This window comes from Oryzias latipes, chromosome 11 (assembly GCF_053564925.1).
Source record: "Oryzias latipes strain Hd-rR chromosome 11, Olatipes_Hd-rR_3.1".
NCBI lineage: Eukaryota > Metazoa > Chordata > Actinopteri > Beloniformes > Adrianichthyidae > Oryzias > Oryzias latipes.
In genome coordinates this window covers 14,298,457-14,313,408 of record NC_136247.1, presented here as the reverse complement: position 1 = coordinate 14,313,408, position 14,952 = coordinate 14,298,457, and the positions used below count along the sequence as shown (strand labels likewise).

General features: G+C 39.6%; 1 protein-coding gene across 1 annotated transcript in view; it reads left to right on the top strand.

Annotated features, from left to right (window-relative positions):
• grin2da (glutamate receptor, ionotropic, N-methyl D-aspartate 2D, a) overlaps positions 1-14,952 on the top strand; it is a 366,952-nt gene that overhangs the window by 325,154 nt on the left and 26,846 nt on the right. Inside the window, exons 11-14 of the mRNA XM_011480970.4 lie at positions 2,466-2,591; positions 5,670-5,782; positions 7,927-8,043; positions 8,416-8,576. Of these exons, the coding sequence (XP_011479272.2) occupies positions 2,466-2,591; positions 5,670-5,782; positions 7,927-8,043; positions 8,416-8,576 (517 nt within the window). The remainder of the gene's footprint in view (positions 1-2,465; positions 2,592-5,669; positions 5,783-7,926; positions 8,044-8,415; positions 8,577-14,952) is intronic.

Genomic DNA, 14,952 nt, shown 5'->3' with positions numbered 1-14,952 from the left:
AATGTCTTCACATATCTGTCTCATGTCCTTTAGGCATTTCTAAAGGAGACCTTCAGAAATGAAACAATTTTTAAAATTACAATAAAACTTCAGAGCATATTAATATTCTAAAGCCTTATCCAACACCACCTGTGTTTGTGACACGAAAGTCTTTTCAACAGTTTCGTATAAAGAGTCCAGTTTTGCAAATATGCTTTTTTTTGTAGCTGTCATGTTTACGCATTTGAGCCTTTCAGGTGTGCATTAGATCGTTTAATTTATGCACATAATATTTCCATAATAAACCAGTGCAATTACACTATTAGTGGCATTGTAGAGACCATTAGGAAGTCTTTGCATAGAGACTTTGCTGGTTGTACTCTACATAGAAAGCATTTTAGTGCAACCCATCAAGGTAATATGGCAGCATTATGATAATGCAAACCGAGGTGCTGATGTGACATGTTTCTTATTGTGTTGGACCAGTGCAGTTTTGCTTCAGAGGGTCCTGGTGCTCTCAGCTCGGAGAAAAATAAAGGTCATGTGTTTGAATCTCCGAGAACCTGCTGGGAACATATTGGCAAGCAAAGCAAATACATGAGGCTGCCTCTTTACGCAGAGACTGACACTGAAATGCCCTTGAGGCATGAGACATGAGCATTTTAACCTCCCTCCTCTGCCTCACCAGAGCCAGTTTTAGGCTGACACTGTTCAGATCTTCATTCAAAATGAACGAGGAATTGCAGATATCTGCAATTTAAAAGACAACTTTGAAGTGTCTTTTTCACCATGGCATGCACCAAAGGGCAACCTTTATTTTATGAAGCTAGTGTTCATCTTCTATATTTTAGAGTTTATTTGACTAAAATGAAACCCAAACCATCATTTGACAAAAACTAAGAAATTATCAGAATCCACTTTATATACATACTACCAATGGATAACAATTGATGGGCATAGTTCTTTTTTTTTTTTTTTTTGTTAAATGTTTTTAGTAACACTTCAGTGGTCAAATTTGGCTTTTTTTAAAGAAAAGAATCACTGGCAACACTTCGAACAATATCCTTTGCCATCAATGTGAGGCTTGAGCCATAATAACTCCTGAAATGGATCATGAAATGATGAAATGGCACAGATTTGTTCTCTGACAAAATGGACAACTAGATTGGAACGTGTGGAGAGTGTGGTCTCGGTCCTCATGGCGCACAGTTTGGCTGCATTAAAAGCATGCTAGCAGTCACTGGCAGCAGGTTTAATGGATACATCTTCAGTCATTCCAGCTGATCCCTCACTGTGGAACCAGCAGTGGACTAAAAGCCTCACATGTAAACTGTGTTTGCTCCTCCTTGTGTGTCTGTACATAGTTTGATTCATTACCTGGTCCTTGTTTTTAATAGTAATCCCAGACTTTTTAAGAATAAAATCAAAGAAGGTAGAGCAAACTACTTTATGAGCTGAAAAAATTAATATCCTAAGCTATAAATGCAGACTAAAACATAAAAAGATTAAACTTGTAGCACTTGTAAACATGAATTTATTCATATATACTAACACGCACATACACACAATAAGACAGAAAATTATAAAATTAGTAAAAAGAGAAGAAACCACTTCATGAACCTACATCATTGTATGTGATTGGGATGTGGCTTTTAATTTTTCACCAGTGGACCATATTTTATTTTGTAAAGAGACATCAATATGTGTTGCTCTTCCATGGAAGTGATTTCCTCCTCTTATCCTCACTGGATTCCCTGCAGAGAACCAGGTGTTCCTTCTCCAGCCACATTGAGCTGTAGTGCTTTTTTCAGGACCTACTTAATTTATTTTTGTCGACGAATTTTTGTTTTGTCTCTGACTGTACATAATAATTCCAGTCCTGCAACAAAAGCAAAACCGATTTTGTGTTTGTTTGTTTTTATTTTATTCCAGCTCTGCATTGAAAGCATAACTTTGTCCATAACTGTGAATCAAAATGCCAATATTTTACAAAATAAATGATTAGCATGCAGTCAGTAATGCCTTATTTTTTACATTTTGAGAATTTTATTTCTTCCTTTTGTTCTTTTTTGGGATATTTTTGTGCTCTCAAAAAAGAATAACAAAAACCATTTCACATTTTTCCAATTTTCTTTTAAAGATCCTGCTTTTGGAGGGGTTGTTTTGTATTTTTATTGAGCAAGGGGATCCATAAGTGCAACAGGTTAATAAAGATTGTGTTCGCTGCGACTTTTTATTTGTTGCACCATAACTCTTGGTATTTGAAAAGGTTGCATTTCAAGCTTTCCTTTTATTTCCACAATAAAATGTTAATTTTCTGATGAGCATGAGAAAGCTCGACACTTAGAAAGGGGAAAATCTTGCTGTTAAATTTGACTAATGACCAAAAACAGAGGAACTGGAATGTCAGAGCTGCACCAGTAAACCCCTGAGTCTTTATCTCATGTTAGCATGTGTGCCTGTGTGTGTCTGCGTGTGCGTTGCAGAGCCCTACAGCCCGGCGGTGTGGGTGATGATGTTTGTGATGTGCCTGTCAGTGGTGGCTGTCACAGTCTTCATCTTTGAGTTCTTCAGCCCCGTGGGATACAACCGCAGCCTGCAGAGTGCCAAGAGTAAGAGATGCAGTCCCTCCGGCCGCGGTGTGCCAATCAACCCGCCACCGCCGCTCATTTCACAACATTATTTCCAACTTGTCAATTTGTCAGTTATGTAAGCACCATAGCTGATTTGATCCCTGAAAACACTATTATTCTTACTTTCTTCACATAATGTGCGGTCATTGCTATTTTACATGGTTAACAGTTAACCCTTTAACACCGGAGATGTCGCTGGCGACACCTAAAGAACACACACTCTTTGACATAACATAAATATTTGACTGTTGACGCAATCAATGTGAATTAGCTGATTGAAAAACAGATTTTCATATTTGCTTTGCAACACAATGCTAATGTAAATTGTTGTGTAACAGGATTCTTTTGACTGCTGTAACTCTTTGATAGTTTACACAATTATTAGTATTCCAGCAGCCTTTAAAAACAGCCTTGCGCTGAAATGTAACACTGTACTGTAGACAAATGCTCATGCAATCGACGTGAATGAGCTTATTCTGTCCCAGAGAAAAGAAGGTTGGGTCACAATGCAACACTTCACGTTTGTGATGCGTTGCATGTTGGTGCAAAGCCGATATGCTTTTCTCCACCTCAGAATCACCTGATTGACGTTGATCACGTAAACGGTCACCGGCGACATTTACGGTGTTAAAGAGTCATTGATTTTGAGCATTTTGTTGTTATTTTAGAGCATTTTCAATATAATCTCTTTCACTTTATGTTCTCTGAATTTCTAAAAAAACAAAATCATATTGTCTTTTTGTGAATCTTTTGAAACACTTTCCTACCATAATCCTGAATAAAAGCAAAGATTTAGGATTGCCTACACTAGGAAATCTGTACATGGCAGAGTATGTTGGACCCCAAAAGCATGGTTAGTGTACTGTATTTAGTCCAGGTCACAGAGGAGGGTCAGACCCCAATTTAGTGGAATCTGGTAATGAATTGTAACAAATCCGCTATAATTCTCCAACGATATGATGAGTTTTAGTCATTCAAAACAATTCTGTAATAAACCTACAACACATAGATCAGGCCTTGTTATTCTTGGTCCTCACGTCTATCACCCTGCCTATTTTCCAACACCCCCTGCACTGCTCCCTGCTGATTACCTGGACCAGGTGTGTTTATTCAATCAGAATCAGATTGAGCTAATCGGCAAATACCAGGGCTTGGAGATCTGGAAAACAGTCAGGGTGGTAGATATCGAGGACTTGGAATGAGCAGCCCTGATATAGATAAACTGCAAACATACTCTGAGAAACAGGTCAGAGTAAAAAAACATAAACTATGTCTTTAAGCAAGCCGTTCTTTCCATTTTAAGTGGGTGGTTAAACGGTTTCAGGTTAATACCGCCACTTTCTATTTTAAACTATACACTCATTAGAATCAATGTGAGAACTAACTATGGCTATATAGGACTGGACGAGTAAAAACCCATGCTTTGGGACAGATTATCTAATTCACGTAGCTCTTAGTGTCTTTTTTGCTGCCCCTTTCACTTCACTTATTGTTGGTGATGTCCATGTCTCTGATAGAGTTTTGAGGTTTCTTCTTTTTCCTGTTCAGCTTCTGAGACAGCCCTCTGCAGTCTGCTGTCAGATTTCATATCTCATACATTCTCAATCAATTCAGTTTGATCTTTCGATTGCTGAGGTGGAAGCCTTAATACAGCAGTCTTCAAAAGGAATCTTAGACCTGTCCAGAAGCTGAACAGCAGCTGATCGCCAGAGAGAAACTCCAATTTCACCCAGCACTTCTGAAAATACGGTTTCTCAGCAACATTTAACCAACTTTCTGTGGTTAAATGTTTTCACTGCACCGTCTCCTGAATGTTAAGCAGGAAAGAGTGTGAATGTTTCTTTCTTCATTTGAACTGATTGTTGGTCTTATTCGTGTTTTGAAACCACATCTAGTTGGTGAGTCTTCAGTTTGGCTGAAAATGAGCTTAGTCAGCACTTTTGGAGATGCAAAAAAATATATTTTTTAGGAAAAAAAGCTAAAGATAATCAGATCAGTCACCGGCAAGCAGAAAGTTTAAGATCCTTCAAGAAGTTTCCGTTCATCTTAGAAGGTTACTTTCCAGGTCTCACCTTCCCAAGAAAGTTAGAGCAACCCACTGATTTTAGATTAAACAGAATTTCCTTAGAGCTGTTCTGTCTACAATTCAGAACACAGACATCAGATATCCAGGAACTCAGCTAGAATCCAACAGCCTAATTCAAGCGTTAGCAGAAACCCTCACAGAAACTGGACATTACCAACAATAAGAAGTAGTGATGCGGACACCCAAGACAAATCAGTTGAAGCCTGTGGTAATCCTTGTAATCCTCTAGGACAAAAATGTACATCTTGTACATCTTATGCTACGTACTGTACACACCGGGCATGTGATGTTCAATTTTCAAAAGGTTTGTCCTTCCATGTTTTGAAAAGGACGCAAAAGATATGTCACTACTGAATCTGAGTCCCTGTTCGCTCAATGTTCGACTGGTTTAACTTTTGATGCGCGTTCAATCACCACACATTTTTTCCGTAGAACCTAAAAACAGATTTAAAAATGTACGTGGCCACAAGTGAACACAAGTGTATTAAACAAAGAAGCCTGAAATGTGCATATAGTTGTGCTTACATAGACTTTTCAGTGGAAGTGGTTGCTTAAACACACATTTCCAACCCCAATGTGAACATAGCATAACAAAGACAAACATGTGAGCATCTTTTAATGCAATAGGCTAATGACAAGAAAGCTCAGCAATGATTTACTTCCTGAGTAGGTCACGGATCCTCCAAGTTAGCAAGGCCTTTTTTTTACCAAAGTCAATGAATCTATCTCCACCATCCCATTCTGGTAAAACTACATTACCCAAAATACCATTAAGAAAATTCTGTCTTTCTTTTGCTGTCTGTAAATTTTTAGTCAGGATTATTTTAGGACTTATCTTATATAATCAAACGTCAACAAATGCCTTCCAACCTTTTTGAAAAAAGTGAAATAAGTATGACAACGTTTGAGAGGTATTGTTTATCCAATAAAAAGTGTGCTTCCTCAACAGCTTTCTTCTTTATCCCTTCCAGAGTCAGGCGGATCAAAGTTCACAATCGGGAAGTCTGTCTGGTTGCTGTGGGCGCTGGTTTTTAACAACTCTGTGCCGGTAGAAAATCCCAGAGGAACGACGAGCAAAATTATGGTAAACAATTTTACCTGCAACTCTTCTGAGCTATTTATAATTAATAATGTATGGTTAAAGAACCAGAGTTTGTTTATTAGAATTAAAACTTATCTTTCCACTAAAGGTTTTCAATCTCAAACATTTCTAAAACTCTATTGAATAATCCTTTGGGTTGATGGGACAGAGGTGACCAGAGGTTTGTAAACCTAAGCTCAAATACTTAAGACATTAATTCCACTTGTGATCAGCAACTTGACACTTGGACGTGGATACTCGTAAAACCTGCAGGTTCTCTAGTGATCTGAAACTAAAAACCTGATCTTTAAAATGAATTAATTGGTATTCTTCTGTAAAGACTTGGGAATGTGAGGTATTATAATGTTTGATTTGAGTCAAGTGCTGGCTTAAACACTCAAATTCTTTGCTAGTGACCAACGGCTTGACTTGAACTGTAGCAAAACTCAGACGGGAATCCAATGACTCAAGACTTGAATTGAGACATAACTTGTGACCAGATGACTATGACTAAAGCTTAATGAATTTACACATCATTCTGACTTGGAGCCTGGAGGTTTCACCTTAAGACGTGAAGCTTTTCTTGGACCAGTGACCAGAGACCCAAGTTTTGGCTCAGACAGTTGAAGTTTGATTTGTACTGTAGGAAAGTAACTTCACAGTCTCTCTGTCTTGGGGCTCTGTTTCTGAGGGGTAGCCGTTGTAACACACGGATCCCTGCTATGACACCATGACATACATCTGGCACTTTTCAAGCTATTACATGGCTACAGGTCAATGTAAGATAAAATAGAGTACCATGCCACAGGCAGAAGCTGCAGAAAATAAAAAAAAGAAAAGATTGAAGAATTGTGACAATTGTTTCTTCATTCCTAAGTAAATATATAATAGTTCATTTTTTTCATTACATTTCATCTGACATGAATTCTAGAAATCCATATTTTCTCTAAAATTAGAAATAAATTAGGTATTCTTTATGTTTGTCACTTTTTAATGCTTGTTACTTATTTGTGTGCTAAAAATGTAAAACTGAAAACATGCAGACTGATGCAACTTTCATAAAATATATAAACATTTTTTATTTGTTTTTTCACTCATGTTTTTTTCCTAATCAGTACCAAATCATTTCAGGAGCCCATTGATTATTTAATGGACTTGCAAAGAAGAGTAAGAGGAAAAAAGGAGAAGTTTTATTGTCTTTCTGCAAATGAATTTTGAAATGATATCATGTGAGAGAGTTCTAAGTATGATTGTGGTATTTCCTTTTATTTTCACTGTACCTTAGGGGTTTAATAAAGAAAACAAACAGGTAATGGTTTTTTAAATGGAAACACACTGTCTAGACTAGTATAAGCCTTAGGTTTTGGACACTATTAGAGGCAGAACATACATCATGAACTCAATTAATCTGCATATATTTAACTTGTAGAAAACTGTATGATTATTTTATAAAACAGTCAACAAATTGTTGGAAGGTTCAACCTGAAATTGTGTGCTCTGTCCTATTTTATTTATTTATTTTTACATTTTTCGCCTCACCTGCTGGTGTAGCAATACCAATTTCTTCCTCTACTCATCAAGAAAGTTATGTAAATTGAGTTTGAAAAGAAACATAGACTACTATGGAGAAAAACAGCCTAAATTATTACCTACTGAACGTGCAGATTAAGTGTTTTACCTGATCCACATCTGTTATTTCCTGGCTATGTCAACACTGCAGCATGTTGGAGCTAAAAAGCGTCATGTCTGCAGAACAGCATGTTTTTGTTAAGGACCCTTTAACAGCCTAAGATAAATTGAGACACAGAGATTTGGGTGATTTTGTTTTACGAAGCTTTAATCAGGATTTGTCTTATTTTCTAGGAGGCAAAACCTGAAAAACTGCAAGATCAAAAAAGGATCTAAGATAGAAAAAAAAAGAATAAAAAAAACGTAGTGTGCGCATGCGTGAATGTGTGTTGTATTTCTTTACGTAGCGTTTCCTGTTTGTCTGTCATCTGCACTGAAGATTTTCCTTTTTCTGCAGATTTTTTTTAAAGAAAATGTCAAAGAAAAGCTGAAAAATTGTTGGTGAAACTGTGGAGATACTTGAACTCTTGTCAGGCAGACCCAGCATTGGTCTTTATCCTTGGCTTTTCTCCCTCTAGGTGCTGGTGTGGGCCTTCTTCGCTGTCATCTTCCTGGCCTCCTACACTGCCAACCTGGCAGCCTTCATGATCCAGGAGGAGTACATTGACACGGTGTCAGGGCTGTCAGATAAGAAGGTACAATCTGGGATGGAAGCACATATGGACAATGAGATAAACTCTACTTATAATTTATGAAAATAATTATTTGTGGAAAATAATTATTTGTGGACCTTAAGCTAAAATTGGACAAAGATTTAAAAAGAAAAGTATTTACAAAAAGACGTTTTCATCCAAAAGTTGAGGATCTGCTGCTTTCCTCTGGTTCTTTTTTTTCTTTCCGGTGTGAAGACGTAATACAGAGACCACAAGCTTTTAAAAAAAACGTAATTTTCTTTTATTTTATTAACCCCCTCACTCAGACACTAACAAAGAATAAGCTGCTTTGAACACGAATCCTTTAGGTTTCTTTACATCTTTTCATGAAAATCGACTCGCCTCCAATTTCAGTTTCAGCAGCCGACAGAGCAGTACCCGCCTCTACGCTTCGGCACAGTGCCAAATGGAAGCACCGAGGAGAACATCCGCTCCAACTATCCAAACATGCATCAGTACATGATCCGGAACAATCAGAAGGGTGTGGAGGAGGCCATCGACAACCTTAAGACGGGGTAAGGACTTGGTGGTGGAAGGAGAATGGTGATATCATTTTTAAATAAGTTGTATAAAGTTGTACAAACCTGCCTAGAACTTGTTTTTTGGTTGTCAGTAGAAACTCTGCAATCTTCTAAAGCAATTTAACAAAACGTGTTTCAAAACCTGCAACCTGTAAAAACTGCAGCACTCACCTGACTCTGTTAGACTCAGTTGAATACAAAGTTTATGATCCAATAAGAAAAAAAGAGACTTTTGAAAGACCAATAGACCAATAGTCAAACATGGTGGAGGTAGTGTATTGGTGAGGTGCTGCTTAGCTGCTTTGACACCTAAACAAGTTAGTTCAATAAAGTTCATATTGTCTGCATTATTAACTTACTTCTTAGGTTCTTCGAGCAATAATCCAAACAAAGTAAAGTCCACCTCTAAACAGATAAACATGAAGGTTCTAGAGTGTTCTACTTAATGTCTCGATGTCAGGAACTGGTGGTGGAGGACCCAAAATGCAGGAGACCAAGCTTGGTGACAGGAAATAAAACATTTAATAAACAAACTGAAACATGACAAAACTATGGGGAGAAACAAACCAGTGACAAAACAGAGCAGGTGACCTGACAAAAAATTATCAGCAAAGATGAATGTGTTTATTATAGTTCCAATCACGCACCATATGCAGATCTTCAAAAAAACAAATAAAAAAACTTTCAAAAAAAAGGGCAGTGTTGCAGTTATCGTCACACCCCTACACAAAAGTAAATGTTTTTATATCCCATGTGGTTGCCAGTGTCTGTGCTTGCTACATCTGCAATAACACCAACACAACAATAGTGAAAAGAGCTTTTGTTTGTGAGTAGTTTGGTGGAAGACAGTTAGTGACGACACCATTGACCATATATTTGGACACAGACAGGAACAGCTAAAACAGGTGGACACAGCCAAATCCACGCTCTCAAAACATGGCCTTGAGAAAAAACAAATACTGTCAACCTATTCTGGAAAATATTAAAAGAGAAGTTGGCATGGAGGACCTTGCTGGTCCCCAAAATGGGATTGCTGATGCAGTTCCTTCCAATGGAAACACGAGTGGTGGAGTGCCAGTTCAGCCCCACCTGAAAACACCTGTGCCCGTCCTCTTTTGGGAACAGCCAGTGAAAGGTGACCATCCTGGTCCCTTCAGAACCATTTTGCAACAGGAACCACAAAAAAGGATGAAAGGCACAAAACTAGACCTAGAAGTCCTGGGGGATCCTCTGTACAGGAGGTGCTGAACCCCTTCCATTTTCAGAGCACACAGGAGGAGGAACAACAATCCCGGCCAACCTCACAACCGAACTGAGATGAACAATGAGGCCATGTCTTCCTCAAGAAGAAAGGGGAAAAAACCCAAGTTCACCAAAACAAATCAAATGAACATGATGAGGATGAACAGAAACTAAGACACTTTTTGTTTCATGTCCAGTGCCAATGAAATATGTGTGGGGATTCAAAAGTAGAGAAGCAAGTCTGTGACGGTGTGGGATTTTTGGTCACCGGCAGGGGGCGCGGTGTCGAGGTTAACCACACCCCCCCCCCCCCCCCCCCCCGCCAAACACAACTAACTATATAGGTGTTGTAGAATGACTATTGTATGTGTGTCTGCACGCTGCGTGTGTAGGACTAAGAGGAAGGAGCGAGCACAAGTGTGTTGGGGGTGCGTGTTGATTCTTCTGCAGCGGACCACTCTCGAGCTGCACGCCAGCCTTCACCTGTGCTCACTGGTACAAACATCTTATCAGAATATTATATATTGCCCAGTAATAAACAAGACTGCAGACACTTTGTCACCTTTCCGGTAGCCATTAAGCCTAACACCCATAAAGAACACGGGGTAGGAGGCTCCGCCTTTATTTGATAAATGGTGTATACTCATATAGCGCTTTCTACCTTCTTTTGAAGGCCCAAAGTGCTTTACAGTCACAATCCCATTCACCCATGCACACACACATTCACACAACACAACACTGGCGCCAACCTCCCACCAAGGGCAAGGCGGGCATCAGTGTCTTGCCCAAGGACACTCCGACACATGGGCACGCAAGGCGGGAATCAAACCTGCAAACTTATGATCATGGGTCGACCGCCCTACCGCTGCACCACGGCCGCCTATTTATACGGAAACGTAACTTTGCGCTGCACAAAATAGTTCCCAAACAAAACATGTAGTGATAGTAATGGAAATAACTGTGCGTGTTCATGTTTGGTGTTATGGAGTGAAGGAGAACAGTAATAAAGCCCCCCCAACACAAAATGCTCCGGCGGGCGGCCGTGTCGCGCACTCAAGAACGCACGCAGCTTGTAATGAAAATGAATACGATGGGAATTAATAATTAGAACGCAGTAAATTTATCGTATTTCTTCGCAAGACGGAAACTTCTGTTGTAGAATGAGGATGTGTATGTGCTTCTGAAACCGTGCGCGTGTGTGTAAGTAGAGGGAGCGCGTGCAGCGTAGAGGGTGCCGCGCCGGCAAGAGGGTGTGAGAGCGCACACAGCACAAGAGGCAGGGAGTGAAGGAGAACATTAATAAAAGGTTTCCCCCAGAAACCCTTGAAGTCTGAACACAGGACCAGCACGAAAAGTAAATTATCAGCAAAGATGAATGTGTTTATTATAGTTCCAATCACGCACCATATGCAGATCTTCAAAAAAATAGATAAAAAAACTTTCAAAAAAAAAAGGGCAGTGTTGCAGTTATCGTCACACCCCTACACAAAAGTACCGTATTTTCCGGACTATAAGTCGCACCGGAGTATAAGTCGCACCAGCCCAAAAATGCATTATAAAGTAGAAAAAAACACAGATAAGTCGCACTGGACTATAAGTCGCATTTTAACTTTCACAACCTTATATGACACAATCATAGCAGACTGTTTATCTAATAATTTCACAATAATTCTTTCTCATACTTATTAATTTATTCCTTTCATGAAGCATCATTGGCCAACTAATACTCTGTATTCATCCTGTATTTGTAGAAACAGTTTTCACTTTTATTGCATTTCTGAATCTATGAAATCATTGGAAAATAGAATATTATGTTGTTAGCCTTCAAGATCTTACTGTAAAAAAAAGTTCGCTGATTCTCTGAGTCACTTAACATACTCTTAACACTTAACATACCTCATACATCAAATTGACCCAGGAACATCATCTCTGTTCCTCACAAGTGAACATAACAGGAGGGTTAACAATGTATTTATTTCAATTTATTTCTAATATAAGTCGCTGCGGAGTACACCCCTTGCCAAACTATGAAAAAAAGGGCGACTTATAGTCCAGAAAATACGGTAAATGTTTTTATATCCCATGTGGTTGCCAGTGTCTGTGCTTGCTACATCTGCAATAACACCAACACAACAATAGTGAAAAGAGCTTTTGTTTGTGAGTAGTTTGGTGGAAGACAGTTAGTGACACCATTGACCATGTATTTGGACACAGACAGGAACAGCTAAAACAGGTGGACACAGCCAAATCCACGCTCTCAAAACATGGCCTTGAGGAAAAAAAAATACTGTCAACCTATTCTGGAAAATATTAAAAGAGAAGTTGGCATGGAGGACCTTGCTGGTCCCCAAAATGGGATTGCTGATGCAGTTCCTTCCAATGGAAACACGAGTGGTGGAGTGCCAGTTCAGCCCCACCTGAAAACACCTGTGCCCGTCCTCTTTTAGGAACAGCCAGTGAAAGGTGACCATCCTGGTCCCTACAGAACCATTTTGCAACAGGAACCACAAAAAAGGATGAAAGGCACAAAACTAGACCTTGAAGTCCTGGGGGATCCTCTGTACAGGAGGTGCTGAACCCCTTCCATTTTCAGAGCACACAGGAGGAGGAACAACAATCCCGGCCAACCTCGTAACCGAACTGAGATGAACAATGAGGCCATGTCTTCCTCAAGAAGAAAGGGGAAAAAACCCAAGTTCACCAAAACAAATCAAATGAACATGATGAGATGCTATGGGGAAACTGAAACTGACATTACTGACAGGAACTGAAGCCGCCTCAGGTAAGCTGCTAGTGCAAATGAAACCCCCTCGGTGGTCAGGTCATCCTGTCAGATCACCCTCACTGCTGTGTGGAGCAGGACCCAGAATGCAGGGAAGATGGCTTGTTGACAGCAAGTCTCTCATAAAGGAATTCAAGAGCACAATATATAGCAGCTTCATAAATGAACAAGACTCCAGTTGACAGGACGTACAGTAGCTTGGCAGGACATGACGGAATATTGCAGGAACTTGACACAACTTGGCATGCACTTGGCTCCACATGAATAACTCCACATTGTTTGAGCAGTTGCAAGCTGGACTGCATCAAATTTTAAACTAGAACAGACAGAAGTTACGGATAGAAATGAACTGGACTGATCCATAGACTGAGAAACATGAAAAACTTATAGGTAACAGATTAAGACCCAACCAGGATTTTATGGTGAACAGGAAAAGAATAACACAAATCCTACATATACACCAGGCATGTGATGCACATTCAAGAATACGCTAATCAAGCATACTTGAACACAAACTGCACTGTCTCTACTTGCGCACGTACCCAACTTTGAATGCATATGCTAGTATTGGCAACGCTGGTAGCGACAATCCAGTGTCGTTACCTGATACTAGCGCAAGTACTCACAGTTGATTTCTCTTAGGAAAGTTGGAAGAGACTTGGTGCAAAATGTTGAAGTGTGCAAATCTCACAATTCATGCTCCAGGCTCTCTTTTTGATATATGAAAGACTTAGTGTCACAGAATTTCAGCTGGGCACAAACCACAATTATTAATTTCGTCCTCATAAACAATTTATAAACGGTTGTTACTTCATTGTTTTAAGAAAAATCACTATCAAGACATCACTACCAAATCTGAGACCCCGATTGACTTTTGACGTGTATTCAGTGGACACGCGTTCTGTATGCAGAGCGCCAAAAAGGACTGTGAAAAGTTGTGTAGCAAGGCGTAAATGCTAGAGTTTTAAATGTGGAAGCCAGAAATACACTTTTTACTGGAAGCGGTCACTTGGACGTATGTTTCCTAGTCCAGTGTGAACGTTGCATGAGAGAAAGAAGACCTCACTTGAAGACATCACTTGTCTTATTTGACTTTCACCCCCCCCCCCCCCCCCTCCCAGTTTATAATTTTCCAGATCATTGGCTGTCTTTGGAGAAAATGCAGCCTCTGCTGACTGCTCATTTGCGTTAATTGTTCAATTTTTTTCAGTCTGTAGATAAAAATCAGTGTCACATAATACAAGCTCCCAACCATATGAATATTGTCAACACAACGCTGGTGCACCTGAGGCATTTATTCATTTTATGCACACGAGCAGCGTCTCAGCCTTTCAATCACTTAGCATCATAAACAGGGATAATACAAGCTGTTTTTACCCATGTGAGCAAATATTAGATCTTCCCGCTTCAGGTAGAAACAGATATTTGATAAGAAAATTGGATGATTGCAAAAATGGAAAAGATGACTGGAATACACAAAGAAACACACACCATTTACTGGAAAAAATGTTTTTCGAAATATAGGTATAGGTTGACTTTATCAGTAATCCATCATCACACTTTGAATCATCATCCTCAAAGTCAAACATTACATTACATCTAGTGTATACAGTGTTCCCCGCGTGTTCGTGATTTACTAATCGCGGTTTCACATTCTGGCAGATTTTTTTTCAGTCCCGTGACGCCTCCGGTTCATCACAAAACCAAGCTCAAGACACTTGTAAAAGACTTTCTTGCGTCTGAAGAAGGTGCTGCGTGGGAGGAGGGTAGCAGAGATGAAGAGCACGGCGGCCTGTCGGCTTCCTTGCCGGTTTTTAAGGAATATTTCACAGTTATTTCCACCAGTTCCTGAATCACTACTTACCGAAGTTTGTGGCCCTGCATGGAGATATAGCATCAGCTGACTGAGAAGTGGCCAGAAAAAAATACTGACACACTAAGGAAGATATTCGCAGAGAATCATTTTTATACGGATGAATGAATGATGGATGACACCGTCCTCTTCTGGAAAAAGATGGCCTCTTGCACTCAACTATGAAGGAGGAAGCATGTACTCCTGGTTTTAAGGCACAGAGTGACACTCCTAATGTGCGTTATATGTTAACTACTCTGAATAAAATAAAATACAAACTCTTTATGTTAAGAAATCTTACAACGTTCTTTAATAAATGTTTTACATTGCATCAGATATGTTTCAGAAGGGTTTTTGATTAGTAAGGTTAGGTGACGGAGATTCTTTGTCTGCAGGGGATGGGGGGTAGGGGTGCCTCTCCGTATTGGCGTGTTCGCGGGTTTCTGGTCCCTAACCCCCGCGAATATGAGGGTAACACTGTACCAGATGTTTGT